The sequence below is a fragment of the Homarus americanus genome, unplaced genomic scaffold, assembly GCF_018991925.1.
Source record: "Homarus americanus isolate GMGI-L3 unplaced genomic scaffold, GMGI_Hamer_2.0 scaffold48016, whole genome shotgun sequence".
Lineage (NCBI taxonomy): Eukaryota > Metazoa > Arthropoda > Malacostraca > Decapoda > Nephropidae > Homarus > Homarus americanus.
In genome coordinates this window covers 2,990,949-3,008,456 of record NW_024755055.1, presented here as the reverse complement: position 1 = coordinate 3,008,456, position 17,508 = coordinate 2,990,949, and the positions used below count along the sequence as shown (strand labels likewise).

At 41.4% G+C, this 17,508-nt stretch overlaps 1 protein-coding gene across 1 annotated transcript; it reads left to right on the top strand.

Moving 5' to 3' along the window:
• The first annotated feature begins 757 nt into the window (after window positions 1-757).
• Window positions 758-13,376, top strand: LOC121856267 (tubulin beta chain). The gene is made up of 5 exons (XM_042351675.1): window positions 758-894; window positions 10,158-10,273; window positions 10,452-10,555; window positions 11,073-11,317; window positions 11,485-13,376. The coding sequence occupies exons 1-5, from the start codon at window positions 838-840 to the stop codon at window positions 12,295-12,297; spliced, it is 1,335 nt and encodes a 444-aa protein (XP_042207609.1). The 5' UTR covers window positions 758-837; the 3' UTR covers window positions 12,298-13,376.
• Window positions 13,377-17,508: the final 4,132 nt, after the last annotated feature.

The following is a 17,508-nucleotide window of genomic DNA, read 5'->3' as shown; positions in this document are numbered from 1 at the left end:
TATTATACATGAACCAATGTGAACTTGTACGACCATTTACTGACCATCTACCAATCTATCTGTAATGTTTCGCTGGGAATATTCTTATTAGTTCATTACCATTAAACCCGGGCTTAAGGCTTCAACTTTTAATGGTGGCATAACCATAAAGGTTTACAAAGAATATCTAGAATAATCGATCCTTATTAAATAATGCAAAAATCTTTTTTTTATCATATATGAATATCACGTACTGAGAGAAAATATACTTTGAATGTGTTGAATTTATTATATATTTAAAAGTAGAATTTGATGCAAAAACCTTTAGTAAAAAAAAGCTATCTTAAAGCTGAGTGGTGCAGGTGAGGTGGATGTTACCTGGGCAGGTTGTCACGGGTACAAGGTGCAGCTTCTAGTCATTTAATCTCTATGTTATTGTACTATAATCATCTTTACTTTCATTACCAATAATAAAAAATAACTGAGGTTATTTGCTGAATTGTGATTGGCATCTGATATGGGTGTGTTCTCATTTATTGCGCCAAAATCGATACAACAAGGCTGACAACAGTGCGGGATGGACCAAAGTCAAATATGTCCTTTTCTGGTTAGCATTTAATTATTATAAATAATATAGTTTGAGTAAACTTATTAGAACAAAAATAATACCAATACTTTTACAGTATATGATGAAAGGTATCATAAACAAGACATAATTGGAGTTTCCTGTGTGTTGGCAGAACTGGTCGGGGCGTCTGCGCACGACTGCCACGGGCTCGGTTATAACCCGGGAGGCAGTCGCTGTTGACTCATTCAAAACGCGAAACCCATACAGTGATAGACTAGTATTACTCCACCATGAGAGAAATTGTGCACATTCAAGCCGGGCAGTGCGGCAACCAGATTGGGGCCAAAGTAAGTGTAGTCTCGTTGTTGTGTTCTGGTGTGCGGTGTAACGTTAGAGAAAAGTTGTGGATGAGGTGTTTTTTGTGTGGTTGGTGTTAGTCCGGGCAGCCTCTCATTCAATGAGAGGAAGTGCAGTACACATCCTGTACACTAATTGACTAATATTTAAACGAATATAATAATGTTAACATGAGTGTTCACTGCAGACTGCCGCCACAGGTCCCTGTTATAGTGCACGGAAACTTATACATTACATCTCATTAAGTGTGATCTTGACTATATTTAGCGCCTCAGGACAATTTATGGTATAAACACCCATATGAGAGGCAACCCTTCCCCACGGTACTCACTTATTTAAACACGTATACGAAGAATATACAATACAGACGCCTGTTACATAGTTTAAAGCCCAATCAATACACGTAAGAACAGTCATACTTTAGGAAAACTAATGCCCACTGTAAACTACATAAAAATTACTATTAAACCTATCCAAATTTAACATATCCTCACAAAACTAACCTAACCTACACGTCAAATTTAACTTTTAACCTTAACATGTCTTTTAAATATGAAGGGATATATTATATACATTATCTATGTGCAGTTGTACACACGGTAATGGAGTTAACCAGTACTTGCCAACAGTGTGTAACAGAGACGTGACCGATGGCCCAAGCGGCTAACGAGCCGATCAGTGGTGAAGAGGATAAAAGTAAAAAGTAAAAGTAAACACATTCTGTATACTTCTCAATATGTTGCGATCAGCTGACACACATACTTTAGTCAAGCTGTTGACAAAGTCCCTTGATGTTTGTGTTTATTAACCCTGAGAAAGTTGTTTTAAGGGGAATAAACAGAGTTGACAGAGAGGACTAGATCAATGAACTTGCCGATAAAGCTTTCTCTACGATGTCTTAACCCTTTCAGTTTGGTCTTAAAATCCCTTGAGTACGATATCTTTACCTCTTGAGTACGATGCCTTAACCCCTTGAGTAAAATAACTTAACCCCTTGAGTGAATACAATAACAACTCTATGAGCACGACAATACTGTACTCAATGAATTAACTCATCGTACTCAATGCGTTAATGAGAGTGAGTGGTTGTTCTAGGACTCGGTATAAACAGAGGTCAGGAAAATTAGGAAAAACTAAAGGAATTGTAGGAGAAACAGAGTGCCTCAGAATAGGAATGTCATGAAGCAGGAAATCTGGTCACATATACACGTATTTATATACACACATACATATACAAACACACGCATTTATATACATACTCACGCATTCATATACATACACGCATTTATACACACAGGCATTTATGTACATACACACTATACACACAATTATACACGCATTTATATACATACACACTACACACACATAAATATACACGCATTTATATACATACACATTCATATACATTCTAGATTCTGTAAGTATTCGTGAGGTTTGTTTCCATTCAGCTGACAATTACAACTACTCGACAATATTCTCTGATGCACCTCACTAACTAGAAGGTATTAACATCTGTGTCTTTCTCTCACTCTCCTGGTTGAGTCGTGTCTGTGGGCATCTTAAGTCCTCCCGAGCGACTCTGAATAGGTTGGGGAAGTGAGGCCCAGTTAAGAGCATTACCGGCCACACTGCTTCCCATACATAGAGTTCCTTTACACTTAACATCCCACGGAGACTGTCCTGTGCCAAGCAAGATGGCATGCCACTCCACGGAGACTGTCCTGTGCCAAGCAAGATGGCATGCCACTCCACGGAGACTGTCCTGTGCCAAGCAAGATGGCATGCCACTCCACGGAGACTGTCCTGTGCCAAGCAACATGGCATGCCACTCCACGGAGACTGTCCTGTGCCAAGCAAGATGACATGCCACTCCACGGAGACTGTCCTGTGCCAAGCAAGATGGCATGCCACTCCACGGAGACTGTCCTGCGCCAAGCAAGATGGCATGCCACTCCACGGAGACTGTCCTGTGTCAAGCAACATGGCATGCCACTCCTTGGAGACTGTCCTGTGTCAAGCAAGATGGCATGCCACTCCACGGAGACTGTCCTGCCAAGCAAGATGGCATGCCACTCCTTGGAGACTGTCCTGTGTCAAAAGATGGCATGCCACTCCACGGAGACTGTCCTGTGCCAAGCAAGATGGCATGCCTCCACACTGTCCTGAAGACTGTCCTGTGCCAAGCAAGATGGCATGCCACTCCACGGAGACTGTCCTGTGCCAAGCAAGATGGCATGCCACTCCTTGGAGACTGTCCTGTGTCAAGCAAGATGGCATGCCACTCCACGGAGACTGTCCTGTGCCAAGCAAGATGGCATGCCACTCCACGGAGACTCCTGTGCCAAGCAAGATGGCATGCCACTCCTTGGAGACTGTCCTGTGTCAAGCAAGATGGCATGCCACTCCACGGAGACTCCTGTGCCAAGCAAGATGGCATGCCACACCACGGAGACTCCTGTGTCAAGCAAGATGGCATGCCACTCCACACATTACACACTGTTCTTTCGTCTACCATAACGTTCTTCTCTAACAAACGTCAAGCGTATATTGAGTACCACTAAACTTTCCCTCACACAACATTCCATCACTTCATTTTCATCCGTCAGTCATTCAGTTTTGGTCTCATCACGTATACCATAAATAACCAGACTAACATCACTACACCTGACGCGTTCCTTCACGTATGTCAAGTCGCTACCCGGGTTTACGAAACAAACGTAAGCGAATAGTTTCATCGATTTATGGAAACGCGAAGACGACTGTATAGAAATCTGCGTGTAAATAATGGAATTTATTTTTGTGAAGGGAAGACTTGTTTTGTGTGTGTGTGTGTGTGTGTTTGTGTGTGTGTGTGTTTGTGTGTGTGTGTCCAATACACTTCACAGGTCAGCTCCAAACTCGACAGCCATAAAATAAACGTCGATATTAAGTTTATAATTAAGAAAGAAGAGATAATGAGACGAGGCTCAATAAAAAAAAGTGATAATTGAATGATATACACTAAAGAATAGGAAAATTATTAAGATTTCTCGTCAGTACCAGATCTTCCACAAAGCTGGCTGGAGTAGGACCCATCGCTGATAACGTTTTGTCAAGTAAAATCTTCCGGGCCGAATAAACAGCTAGTCACCCCCACAAGGGAACTTATCTTCACTGAGCGACATGTGTACTTTATAGTGAATGATGTACTATAACACAATTGTAGTGGCTCCTCTCCCCTACAACTTCCAACTGAGCTCCGGCCGCGCGCCTACCAGCCAATCAGCGTACAGCCAGCTACTCCGAGAGACTAGGTCTATGCAGTGGACGTTGGGGTACGATCGCCGACCTAGTCTCGACCTTCAACCTCCAGCCCAGGATCAGAGCGTTTCACACCTTACGCTTAAGCCACTGTGATTGGCCCTCTCACTACGCTCACCCCAAATCCTGGGCGTTACCATAGACCACAAACTGGACTGGAAGGCCCATGTAAACAACACTATCAAGGCAGCCTCGTACCGACTCTACATGCTACGACGACTCATGTCACTTGGGGCACCCACGCCAGAACTGGGGACCATCTACAACGCATTTATTCTCCCTAAATTAACGTATGCGTCACCAGCCTGGTCGTCTTCTCTCAACTCTACCCAACAACGTCAGGTAGAGAAGGTACAGAAGAGGGCCTACAGAATCATGCTTGGTGCAGAATACTCCGGCTACACCAATGCTCTCTCCACTCTGGAAACGCCATCCCTCAGTAACCTCCACCAACACGCACTAGCAGGGTTTGGCAGTGGACTACTGCATTATCCTCATCATCGCCACCTACTGCCACCGGCAGTCCCCCGCCCACCTCGTGCAGTCCGCCACTACAACAAAATTCAGCCCATAAGAGCCCGCACCGATAGATATAAGAACAGCACCATCCCATCTATTGTTAAAATAATAAACAGCTCCTAATTTATGTACTGTACAGCCCTGTAAATGTATTGAACGTATATTATTGTGTCTAAATCACATGTAAGTTTGTACTGTATATTTTCAGCCACCGGCTGCAACTCTATTAATAAACTGTTTATTATTTTTTTATTATTATTTAGGTGGGCGTGGTTACAAGGTCACTAGGGTCAGGTGGGCGTGGTTACAAGGTCACTAAGGTGGGCCGCCAACATCTATTGATCCACCTCGGCGCCTCCGTCTGGTGCACCACGCCCACCTGCCCCTGTCTGCGTGTTGTCTGTGTATATGTTCGCCTGTCTGCGTGTTGTCTGTGTATATGTTCGCCTGTCTGCGTGTTGTCTGTGTATATGTTCGCCTGTCTGCGTGTTGTCTGTGTATATGTTCGCCTGTCTGCGTGTTGTCTGTGTATATGTTCGCCTGTCTGCGTGTTGTCTGGTGTTCGCCTGTCTGCGGTTGTCTGTGTATAGGCGCCTGTCTGCGTTTGTCTGTGTATATGTTCGCCTGTCTGCGTGTTGTTCTCTGTATATGTTCGCCTGTCTGCGTGTTGTCTGTGTATATGTTCGCCTGTCTGCGTGTTGTTTGTATATGTCTGCCTGTCTGCGTGTTGTCTGTGTATATGTTCGCCTGTCTGCGTGTTGTCTGTGTATATGTTCGCCTGTCTGCGTGTTGTCTGTGTATATGTTCGCCTGTCTGCGTGTGTGTTCGCCGTCTGCGGTTGTCTGTGTATATGTTCGCCTGTCTGCGTGTTGTCTGTGTTCGCCGTCTGTCTGTGTATATGTTCGCCTGTCTGCGTGTTGTCTGTGTACATGTTCGCCTGTCTGCGTGTTGTCTGTGTATATGTTCGCCTGTCTGCGTGTTGTCTGTGACGTTCGCCTGTCTGCGTGTTGTCTGTGTATATGTTCGCCTGTCTGCGTGTTGTCTGTGTATATGTTCGCCTGTCTGCGTGTTGTCTGTGTATATGTTCGCCTGTCTGCGTGTTGTTCTGGTATATGTTCGCCTGTCTGCGTGTTGTCTGTGTATATGTTCGCCTGTCTGTGTTGTCGTGTTATGTTCGCCTTCGCGTGTTGTCTGTGTATATGTTCGCCTGTCTGCGTGTTGTCTGTGTATATGTTCGCCTGTCTGCGTGTTGTCTGTGTATATGTTCGCCTGTCTGCGTGTTGTCTGTGTATATGTTCGCCTGTCTGCGTGTTGTCTGTGTATATGTTCGCCTGTCTGCGTGTTGTCTGTGTGCATGTTTTTTGTTTGTGTTTGTTTCTTTTGTGTGTGTGACGTCATGAATAATCTCTCATAAAATACCTGTACAGTATAAACATATTTCTAGGCTGGTCAGTGGGAGGGAGGGCAGGAGTGGGAGGGAGGGCAGGTGGGGAGGGAGGGTGGGGAGGCAGATGGCAGCGCAGGAGTGGAGGAGGGCAGGAGGGAGGAAGGGCAGGAGTGGGAGGGAGGGCAGGAGTGGGAAGATCGGGGCGGGCGGGAGGGGGAGGAAGACGGGGGAAGGGAGGGAAAGTGATAAAGGAATAGGGGAAGGACAAGAGTCAGAATGGAGGAGGGGATGGGAGGGTGTGAGGGGGAGAGGGAGAATTACGGGGGAGGGGGAGATTGATGGTGACGATTGACTAGGAAACTATTGATCGCTCTTCCCTCCCTTCTCCTCCCCCTCCCTCCCTTCAAGGGCCATGGACTCTTCCCGAAAATGCGTCATGACTCCTAGCGCCTGAGTCATGTCACGTAATGGAGGTGTCATGTCACAGATGGTGGTCATGTTATATCACAGTAGGGAGTGTCATATCAAAGAACAGCAAGTGTCACGTGTCATGATGTGGATGTGTCATATCTAACAACAGCTTGGTGGTCATGTGGAATGGTATGGTGTCATAATAAACAGCAGCTGGTATCACGTGGCGTGGTGTGGAGTGTCACGTGGCGTGGTGTGGAGGGTCACGTAACAATATTGATCAGGAGGGGATCAATGTACTGTTGTTGTTCTCTCTGGCTAACTCAACCACCCACACTATAGACCGGCACTGTTGTCGTGGATGGAGACAACAGGCATCCACTGGTTGGTGATTTCGTGAACGACTAACTCAAAAGAACACCGTGCACAAGAACAAAAAAAATAAACATTGTGATTAAAATAGTCGACACAAACCATAAACAAAATCATTATGTCAGAAAAGGTGGAAATGAATTGGTTAAACCAATACAACATCTTGAATGGTCTTAAAATAGCATCGAGTAAGCGTAGTACTACAGGTCAGTGATTAAATATTAACACGGGTGCGTGGTAGGGGGTGGGGGGGAGGTGGTCTGGTCCCCCTCCCTCACCTCCATCCTGCTGTAGATTTATTACAAATATAACAGTGACCCGCATTCCACCACCTCCCTCACCATAATATACATTGACTAGAATTTAAAGAAAATATTACTAGTACACGTACAGTAATTGTTAAACTGCATCATATTATTTCTTCATATTTTTAATGAGGGTTTCACTATTGTATTGCCTAAAATGTAAAGAATATAGATTGAGTTAGAAAATCACTCCTGAAGCTCACATCAAAACACGTCACCCATCGTAACAATACCTGAGGTTGGGCAAAGTTATTGTCGTCTACTTAAAAAGTTATTTTCTAAGTGTCTTTTCTTTCTCCCGCACTGAACTTATCTTCCGTGGATTGTATCAGTGTATATACAACTGACAAATACCAAGAAACAATTGTATTAAAAGGAAGATTGGATGATTGCCTATATACAGTAAGCTAGACATTACTGAAAATTTTACACAAAAGTTTTAATGAGTAAGTGAAAAGTGAAACTAAATCCCATAGGCTGTATAAATGGTTAACCACCAAAATCAAAAACTTCATATTGTATAAGGTAGATGGACTTACCTCAGTAGTAGTTGAGTATGTCAGTGCTCGTCCCATGTAAATATGTGTAGAGTTATATTAGGTTAACTGTTTAAGTCCGGATGTTTCACCTACGGGAGTTCACTTACACAATATTTTTCCCTCTTTCACTATTATCTGTCTATGTCTACGGGACAAATGGTCTTATCCGAGTAATGATGCTTTTCTACCTCTTCTAACTTCTAATATAACGACACACACACACATACTTAGCAACACTACCCACCCGTGACCTCACTCGGATGGCGCCACTCTGTCTCTAGTAGAGAAAGTGGCGCCAAACAGGGTTGCCAACTCGGATTTTCAAATGTCGCTAGGCTGGTACCTAAAAGTAGCTAAATGTCGCTAAATCTTCCATGGAAAGTCGCTAGCTATTATTCCTCCCCTTCAGTAATTTGATGCAAATTATATTTTCATAACGCCGACTATAATGGACGGAGTATAAATAAAATGCATTATGTAAAAATAAAAATAATATTTTTTTTAAAGGTTAATGTGCACACTTACCTATTATTCAATAGTAATTGCATCCCAGTCCTCTTGGTAGTGTGAACAACTGTAGAGCTGGAAGCATGTGAAGTGCTTGGTTCAGGTTCTCTTGTAACTGTATACCTCCACAGTCCCTATCTTTCTTAAAATATCACTAGGAAGTTCATAACTTGCACAACAGGTGTTCTGTCTTTTTAACCCATACTTTATTGTAAGAATTGCCTTTAATGTCCATAGTTTCATTTTGTTGCGCAATTTTGATTTCACAAAGTTCATATTACTAAATGTGCGCTCTACATCTGCGTTTGAATGCGGAAGAGATAAGGCAGCGAGTGCAATTTCAGCCAGATCATGGTAAGGGTTTTCACCTGTCGCATCTCTGTAATTTGCCACTTCTGACCACAATTTTAGGGTGTTAGATGTTTCTGTCCAGATTGTGTGATGCAGTTTTTTCCACTGGAAATCAATCTTGGTAAGGGTGCTGGAATCTTCTGTAAATAAGTGTGCCAAACCAAGTATATCTGATTTAATAGGCTTCAAGCATTCATCGGCACTCAGAAAAGAAATAAACTGCAGCACACGAATGTTGTCAGGTAAGCGTTGACCAAGTTGTTTTATGATCAACCCGTTCAAATGTATTGTCCCTGTAACCCCGTTGCTATATATTATGGCTCGAAATTAGGAAAACCGAGTTTTCATGGACAGTCCAAAAGTATCCAGAAAGTCGCTAGACTTCTGTGGATATCTCTAGAGTCGCTAATCGCTCTAAAATGTCGCTAGAAAAAAAACAAAAAGCTCTAGATCTAGCTACAAAGTCGCTAAGTTGGCAACTCTGGCGCCAAACTCCTAAAGTTTGGTTGCGCGGAAATTTCATTCTTTACCTTTTATCGAGATAAACTCCTTCAGATTTTTTACAGTTGATTTGTAGATACAAATATTATTATAAATGGTACGATCATAAGGAGTCTTTTTTATCAGTAGATGTTTTATAAACAAAAATATTTTTTTGTAGCTGACTTTTAATGTCAGTGTATAATCCAACTTTCAGAGTTAGAGTTTTAATATGAGTAGGCTATACTTATATGTTTAAAAATTTAATTTTCACAATTTAATACTAAAATTAAAATATTACATGTCGATACTTATACTGTAATTAAATTCAATATGTTGATTAAAACACCCCCATTATTGCACATAGGAAGCCAATATCATTTATAATAACGTAAAGTCAGTCCACCTGAACACATTAAATCAGACTGTTTGTGAGTTGATTACTGGACTGAGTAGATATTGTGTTATCTCTGTATATCACATGGGTTGTGACTTTCATCAATGAATCCGCTTCTATACTACAGATAGGTCGTTTAGTAAATCGGTGATAAAGTCGCAGACTTATCGCGGATTTATCTGTGAAAATAATTGAAGATTTTAGGCTGTTTACACTCAAGGTACCTTGGTTTACACTCGTATAAATCATTGATTTATACGAGTGTAAACACAACACGACAGATAAACTCATAGAAGCGTACAGCCTTATATACTGCACATGCGCGAGGCTGCACACTCCATCCTGAGTGATCCCTCTGGTGGGAAGAGTTGATGTTTGTTCCTCGTCCATACAGTACATCAACTGTTCCAGACAGCCTTGTTCTGTACACACACAGGCTATAAAACTGTATGGTGCCAACTTTGATTCACTAACAAGAACCTAATAGTGTAATCATTGAAAATCCAGCTTAAGTGTCTGGCTTACTATAAATGGTGAAATAACTTGATGATCATAAAAACAACTAGATAGTTAGTGGTGAAAACCTCTCATAAGGTCGCGGATATTACCAGATGTTAAAATATATCTACAAATAACGTATACGTAAATTGTGGTGTAGCTAAAATATGGTATATTTCTTTTACAGTTTTGGGAGATTATCAGCGACGAACACGGCATCGACCCGACAGGAACTTACCGAGGGGATCACGACTTACAGTTGGAACGCATCAACGTCTACTACAATGAAGCCACTGGCGGCAAGTGAGTGTTCCTCAGATATTATTTTAGATTGGTAGACACACGAGTTATGAGCAGTTGAAAATTAAGATATATACATCTGTCCGGATACTGTTACGGCTTCACAGCGCAGCTCGAGTAAACCTTTCACCACCAGCTTTATTAATGTATTAAATAAGTTACTTTTTGTTTACCTTGCCAGATATGTTCCCCGGGCTATCCTCGTGGACCTGGAACCTGGGACAATGGACTCAGTCCGATCTGGACCTTTTGGCCAACTCTTCCGGCCAGACAACTTTGTGTTTGGTACGTCGATCTCCTCGGCTTTACTCAAGAAGTTTAATAATAATGCTGATTAATCCGTATAGAATGTTGAAACATATATAGTGTAGACCTTTAACACTGGTGCATCTCTCAATGAACAGTAAGGCCTTCTGGTGCCTCCATCTAAACTGTGATTATTCCCCTTCACGTCCCCTTTAATTAAGTACTGTACTGTATACTGTGAGTCATTAACCTTACCTCTCATATCCCAGTAGCCAGCCCTTGCGTTGTTCCCTTCTGCAGTTTTAAGTAATACAGGGGAAATGACACTGCTGATAGACCTTGTGTATGTAAGGGTAACTCAAGCACTGCATACAAAGATGAAACATTACTGGATATAAGATTATAAGCAACAAGTATGACATTGCTGATAGAATATGAGTATTTAGGTATGAAGTAAACACTGTGTATTGTACTATGAAGTATTGGTGTGTATGAAGTGATGAAGCAGTAGTATACAAAAGGGTAACTTTCTCAACGAGTGAACTTATTTTAACAGGTCAGAGTGGTGCTGGAAATAACTGGGCTAAGGGTCACTACACAGAAGGTGCTGAACTAGTTGACTCAGTTCTCGATGTTGTACGTAAGGAGTCAGAAGGCTGTGACTGTCTACAGGGCTTCCAGCTCACACATTCTCTTGGTGGCGGCACTGGTTCCGGCATGGGCACCCTTCTCATCTCAAAGATTCGTGAAGAATACCCAGACCGTATTATGAACACATTCTCTGTAGTACCTAGTCCGAAAGTAAGTTGTTGGGATTAAAATGATGTAATGATATTTATTTTCTCTACTAAATGACCCATAGTGCAATGTATTATATTCCGTCTAGTTGTAGGAATATCTGTAACTTGATAACGTACAGAGTAAAATCATGAAGCTATTGATGTAACATGACAACTTCTCCCCTCCAGGTATCTGACACTGTGGTCGAGCCCTACAATGCAACCTTATCAGTCCATCAACTTGTAGAAAACACAGACGAAACCTACTGTATTGACAATGAAGCTCTTTATGACATCTGCTTTAGGACACTGAAACTGTCCACGCCTACGTACGGTGACCTTAACCATCTGGTATCCCTCACTATGTCCGGTGTGACCACCTGTCTACGATTCCCTGGCCAGTTGAATGCAGATCTCCGAAAGCTAGCAGTGAATATGGTCCCGTTCCCTCGACTTCACTTCTTCATGCCTGGATTTGCTCCACTCACCTCTCGTGGCTCCCAGATGTACCGAGCCCTTACCGTACCTGAGCTGACCCAACAGATGTTTGATGCCAAAAACATGATGGCTGCCTGTGATCCCCGCCACGGTCGTTACCTCACTGTTGCTGCTGTGTTCCGCGGCCGCATGTCCATGAAGGAAGTGGATGAACAGATGCTTAATATTCAGAACAAGAATTCCTCCTACTTTGTTGAATGGATACCCAACAACGTAAAGACCGCTGTTTGTGACATCCCTCCAAGAGGAATCAAAATGGCTGCCACCTTCATTGGCAACTCTACGGCCATTCAGGAACTCTTCCGTCGCATCTCAGAACAGTTCACAGCCATGTTCCGGCGAAAGGCTTTCCTCCACTGGTACACTGGCGAGGGCATGGATGAGATGGAGTTCACAGAGGCTGAGTCCAACATGAACGATCTCGTGTCCGAGTACCAGCAATACCAAGACGCCACAGCCGAAGAAGAGTACGAGGACGAGGAGGAACATGCGGAGGAAGCCTAACTCCGCCACACCAACAGTACGAGGCTGTAAGCCCTGCTCCTCATGTTGCCATGTTCGTAATTAGGATAATGTTGATACTATCTTTGTAGTTTCAGCTTTGCCTAAGAATGTCAGCAAAACTCATAAACGATCTCATAATCTATGGAGACATGTCTTTACTTGCCTCTAGGTTGCTACTTGCTTTTTTTTAACATTTGTCTCATGGTTTATGCCATTGTGTTTCATACTACAGTATTTAAGTTTCACAGGAAATTATATGAATTTACTGTGGATATTAGTAATGTAATGTATCTGAATTAGTGTACTATACTTTGAGAGGAGCCAAGTGGAAGATCATTCCATGACACAACGTGCTAATACACTGCCAATTGACAAGTGACTAATGGTGTCTTTCACTTGCTTCACTCACAGACTAACTTGGTTAAGAACAAAGCCATTTTAAATACTCCTCTATAAATATTTCACTCATCTTGGTTGGGCCTGGACCCTTAAGAGACTTTGTTCTAAACCTGGTCTTAAACAATGTCAAGCAACGTGTAAGGATCTTGACTAGTAAGGGGTCTTTTCTTCTCTTGATTTGGAATATGTGGTTCATTGTGTGAGATCTTGGTGCTGGCTAATAACCTTGCTGCCTCTCTACTCATCAATCAAAGTCAACTTTGTAACATTGTTTCGCAGTTTCTCATACATTGGTGAACTTGAGAAATTTTAGAGGTAAGCATCAACATGTCCTCCACCTTATTATGGAAAAGTAAAGCCTCTTTACTTGTAAGGATCGCGGCTTATGGAAGGTTTTCATCATAGGCAGAATATAATTTTATGCTTTATTGAAGGAACTTTTAAGTGTAAATCATGATTTAACAGCACCAGAAAACAGTTTTATTTGTGAACTGTTAACATGCCCCTTCTAGCCATCTTCCAGTCAGCATTACATGTCAGTAATTGTTCCTTAACTCCTAAATCATTTACATTTGATTTAAACTTACTGACATTTCATTTCATAGAATATAAGTAGAATTATATTAATTTTTATATTTCACTACTACAGTTTTGTCTTTAATAAAGATATTTGTATGGTGTTCTGTCTTTTATTTAACATATTTTAACAACATTTATAATTTTAATAGTAAAATATCACGGATTAGTCTAGCAATAGCTGATTGCTTTTCAGTAATTCTGAAACGATTGTTAAGACTAGCTTAGGTATATTTTAGGCTGTGAGAAATAATGTATCATGATAAAATAGCCTTTAAATTGCGTTATTAGCATTAATAATAGAGGGTGCATGTCCACTTGTTCAGTACTTGCCAACAGCGGCTAGCGAGCCGACCAGTGGCGAAGAGGATAAAGTAAAGGGAGGATATATTACCCTCTGCGCATGCTCAGAAGAACCATAATAGAAGTTCAATATTATTACACAAACAAACTTTTATGTGTCTCCTGGGCTGTTGGTCTATTTATGGACAATTAACATATTATTTATGTATGGAAAATAGCAAAATCAGGTATCTAAGTTTACTATTATTCAAGTAACACGTAAAGTTTGATAAAGTAGTAAGTTTGTTTATGGATATTTGGGCCCCTGATATGTTGACTAGGATGTTGGGGCGTCTCCTTTCTTCTATTAATTAACGAAGACATAAATACTAATACAGTGGATTGAAATTTAGACGTTAGGAGACAATAATAATGCAGAGGAGTTACTATTATAGTATCTCCTCAGTGGATGCCCAGTACTTGCCAACAGTGCATAACAGAGACGTGACCGCTCCCCCAAGCCGATAACGAACCGATCTGTTGAGTGTCCTTACCTGGAGCTGGCGGACACTGCCCCACAAGGGGTCACAGCTCAAGAATGAAGAAGCCGCAAGTCCAGAAAACTGTGAGGGCAAACTTTTTCGGAGTGAGGGTTGTCAGTTTTATTCTTGTCTTTGAGAGCTCAGTCACTACTTAGTTTGAAAAGTCAAACTTGGCAGATTAAAACAAGTTCATAGCCTCATTTTCATACGCCACTGTGTAGAGTAACTTAGTCTGTCGATTTACTTTGTGTAAGTGACGACTTGGGAACTCACGGTTGGGAGACGCCGGGTGGGAGAGAGAGTCAGCGGGCCCATGATCTCACACCACCCACGATTTCCATCCTGTACAGAGTCCCTGTAGTTTAGTGTATGTCCAGACGATGTCCACGTCGTCCAGCATCATTGTTAGAGAAGGACGGAGGCCTTAAGAGTAGATAGCATCATGTAACGCAGTCATAGGATGCGCTGAGATTTCACCCACAGGCTCGCAGCCAAGCTCAGCCAGCCGCTGAGAGACTGTTGGTCCAGACGCATTCACCGTCCACTTGTTGTTCGCCTGCGACGTAAACATGACCCACTCATGCAGTGTTGTTGTATGAGTTCACAGCTCAGTACAGATGACTGTGGTGTGTTATTCATCCGAGAATTCATGTGTATAATCTCCTCAGTGCTATGTATGTTTAGAGCTAGCAAGAGTATGAGGTAAGCCAATTGTTCTTTGTAACCATGGTAGCTCTACAGGAATTTAGTTTTGGGGCTGCTGCAGAGTCCTATTACTATTTACAAGCTACAGACTCAGGTAACCTGTACGGTTGATTCTCCAATGTACTAGGTGTGATCACAGTGTTATGTGGTTTTGTGAAAGGTACACCAAGTGGTGGTGAATGCGGAAGATGTACTGTACCTTGTTGAGCAGTACATGAGTGTTACTCATGGTAGTTGTGTGTACTGGAAGGAGGCAGAAGTCTAGCATTTTTGTAATAAACCTTTTTTTATTGTATGTTAGGAGTATTATTTTCCTACAGTGACCACCTTTATTTTCTTCCCATATCTTGGTACCATTACAGTACAGTATTACAGTTCCACGTGTCTTGCCCTCGGGCCATGCTACCACAGGTCAGAAGTAAGACAGAAATTACAGTAATTGTTTAAATAGGGGGGGTCAGAGGTTTTTCCTCCCCTTAAAATGGTGACAGCAGTTAAGATTCATTTTCTCTCTTTCCCGCCCCTACACCTGGAGGTATTATGCAGAAAAAACAGGAATGTATACCAATTTGTAAACATTATGAACTCTGATTTTACGTTAACTAACATGAACGACCGTGGTCAGTACATGAGGCCCAAGCGGCTAACGAGCTGATCAGTGTTGAAAAGGATAAAGGTAAAACAATATACAGTATGTATACCGAAATCATCATTTTTATACAACAAAGACACTCTTCAGCATAGTCACCACATATCGGTCAAAGTTTTAAGCTTGATTTCAAGACTTAAACTGCTGCATGAAACAGCTTACCGGAGCAGGTCTCAAAATCTGTTGATCTTCCACGAAAGACTGGGCAACCACTGGACACAAGAAAATAAAGACACCACAACAAACGTGACAAGAAAGAAAAAGAAAGAAGGAAAGAAAGAAAGAAAGAACCTGCCTCGCTACTTTGTCTTCCCAATCCAACCCAGCCATATTCTTTTCCCAACTCCATCAGTCATATTGACCCTCACAATGAAGTTTCAATATTAGACACAATTTGGTGGAATAATCCACTAAAGCTTGAGTCACTGTTACAGAAAACAAACACATTTGTATAGTGGAAAAAAAAAATCACCTATAAAGGGATAACACATGTGTACTACTGCATAATAAACCTGAAATTGTCAAGATGATGATAGCTAAAAATATTCAGGTTTAACAGTAAAGTTTAAATATACCTCTATATCAAATTAAATATAAATAAAAACAAAAATAAACATGAAATGTCAAATAACTCACTTTAAAATATAAAGTAAATGACCATAAATGAAAAAAGTAAATGGAAAATAATCTGAGACAGAATTACAAATTGAATAAACCTTAAATGAGAATGTATCTTGTCAGGTTAAGCTCAACTACAACGGCAGCTGGCACAAGATTCTCAGATCAAATTTTCTTCATTATTTAAGCAAATATACGAACATTTGGAAACTTCTCATGATCTTAAATAAAAATAAATAGTTCAGTATTATAAAAATTCTACCTTTAATTGTTTAATATTAATCCTGACAGTGATACTGCCAAAAATAGATACACCAATCACAATCACCTTTACATACCTTACTTTACCAAGTGTTTCCAGGTAAAATTGCGAGTAAGAGACCCAGGGTGGAGTCGCTGGATCATTGGCCGACTGTACATTACTTCTATCCTCTTTGCCACTGCTTGATTCATTAGCCGCTTGGGTGCTCGGTCACGTCTCTGATATGCACTGGCCAGGGAAGAAGAAATTAGTTGCTTCAAGGCAGTTGGCTGCCAAGCGAGCCCAGAATATTGCAACCTGCAACCCTGGTGCTTTTTACTATAACCTGGAAACAGTGAGGGAGGTGGTGCCTAATGATATCCTCAACTGCAAGTGAATAATACCCTCTGAAGGGTGAACCAGGTGCCATAATTCTGCTCTACAAAGCACTAGGCATTATATCCAAGACTTCCTTGAAATAACAGTAGCACTCAAGATGTCATTCATGGTCATTACAGCATATGGTTGAGAAGTAAAAAAAAAACAACCTTGTACCCCGTACGTGAACAATAATTTTTCAACATCATATGTAAACCGATTTTCAAAGTTGACACCTCTATAGATAGGTCACACAAAGAAGAGCTTTATAGGGCCATTAGTTTTATAACACAGCAATAATACTCCCGAATTAAAAATAAATAAGAAAGAAAAAAAAAATTGGCTTCAGTGTAATTATAGATAGTTTGTCCTTTCAACTGTGGATTGTTTTTGTTGACTCAGTCAGAGGCCCATGATGTGATGTTGATCTTTATAGTTTGAGTGTCATTTTATTAAAAAATAAAACATTGTCCAAATGACATGAAATTTGAGTATGATCAACACTGTAGGTCTACATAACATATACAGTAATAAATCAAGCAAATCCACCAGTAAATATAAAAACACTGAGTCAACCCTTAAGCACACTACAGTCTATATGCAGTACTGTATTTTCATTCTGGCTTTGTCAACAGGTGAATGGTAGTGAAGGAAACACAACTAAGAGATGGAACTTTCATTCCCGACGTTTAGAAACAAAACCTGGAAAAAGTCTTGATGAAATGTCAGGAATACAGTGACCCCTCGTTTAACGAACGCCTCGGTTAACGAAATTTCGGTTAACAAACTGCCTTCCATAAGGATCTTCAATTCGGTTAACG

Coding starts and splice junctions, on each gene's coding strand:
- LOC121856267 (XM_042351675.1), top strand. CDS start 838: ATGAGAGAAATTGTGCACATTCAAGCCGGGCAGTGCGGCAACCAGATT. Junction 10,274..10,451: donor AATGAAGCCACTGGCGGCAA/GTGAGTGTTCCT, acceptor TTACCTTGCCAG/ATATGTTCCCCGGGCTATCC. Junction 10,556..11,072: donor GCCAGACAACTTTGTGTTTG/GTACGTCGATCT, acceptor TTATTTTAACAG/GTCAGAGTGGTGCTGGAAAT.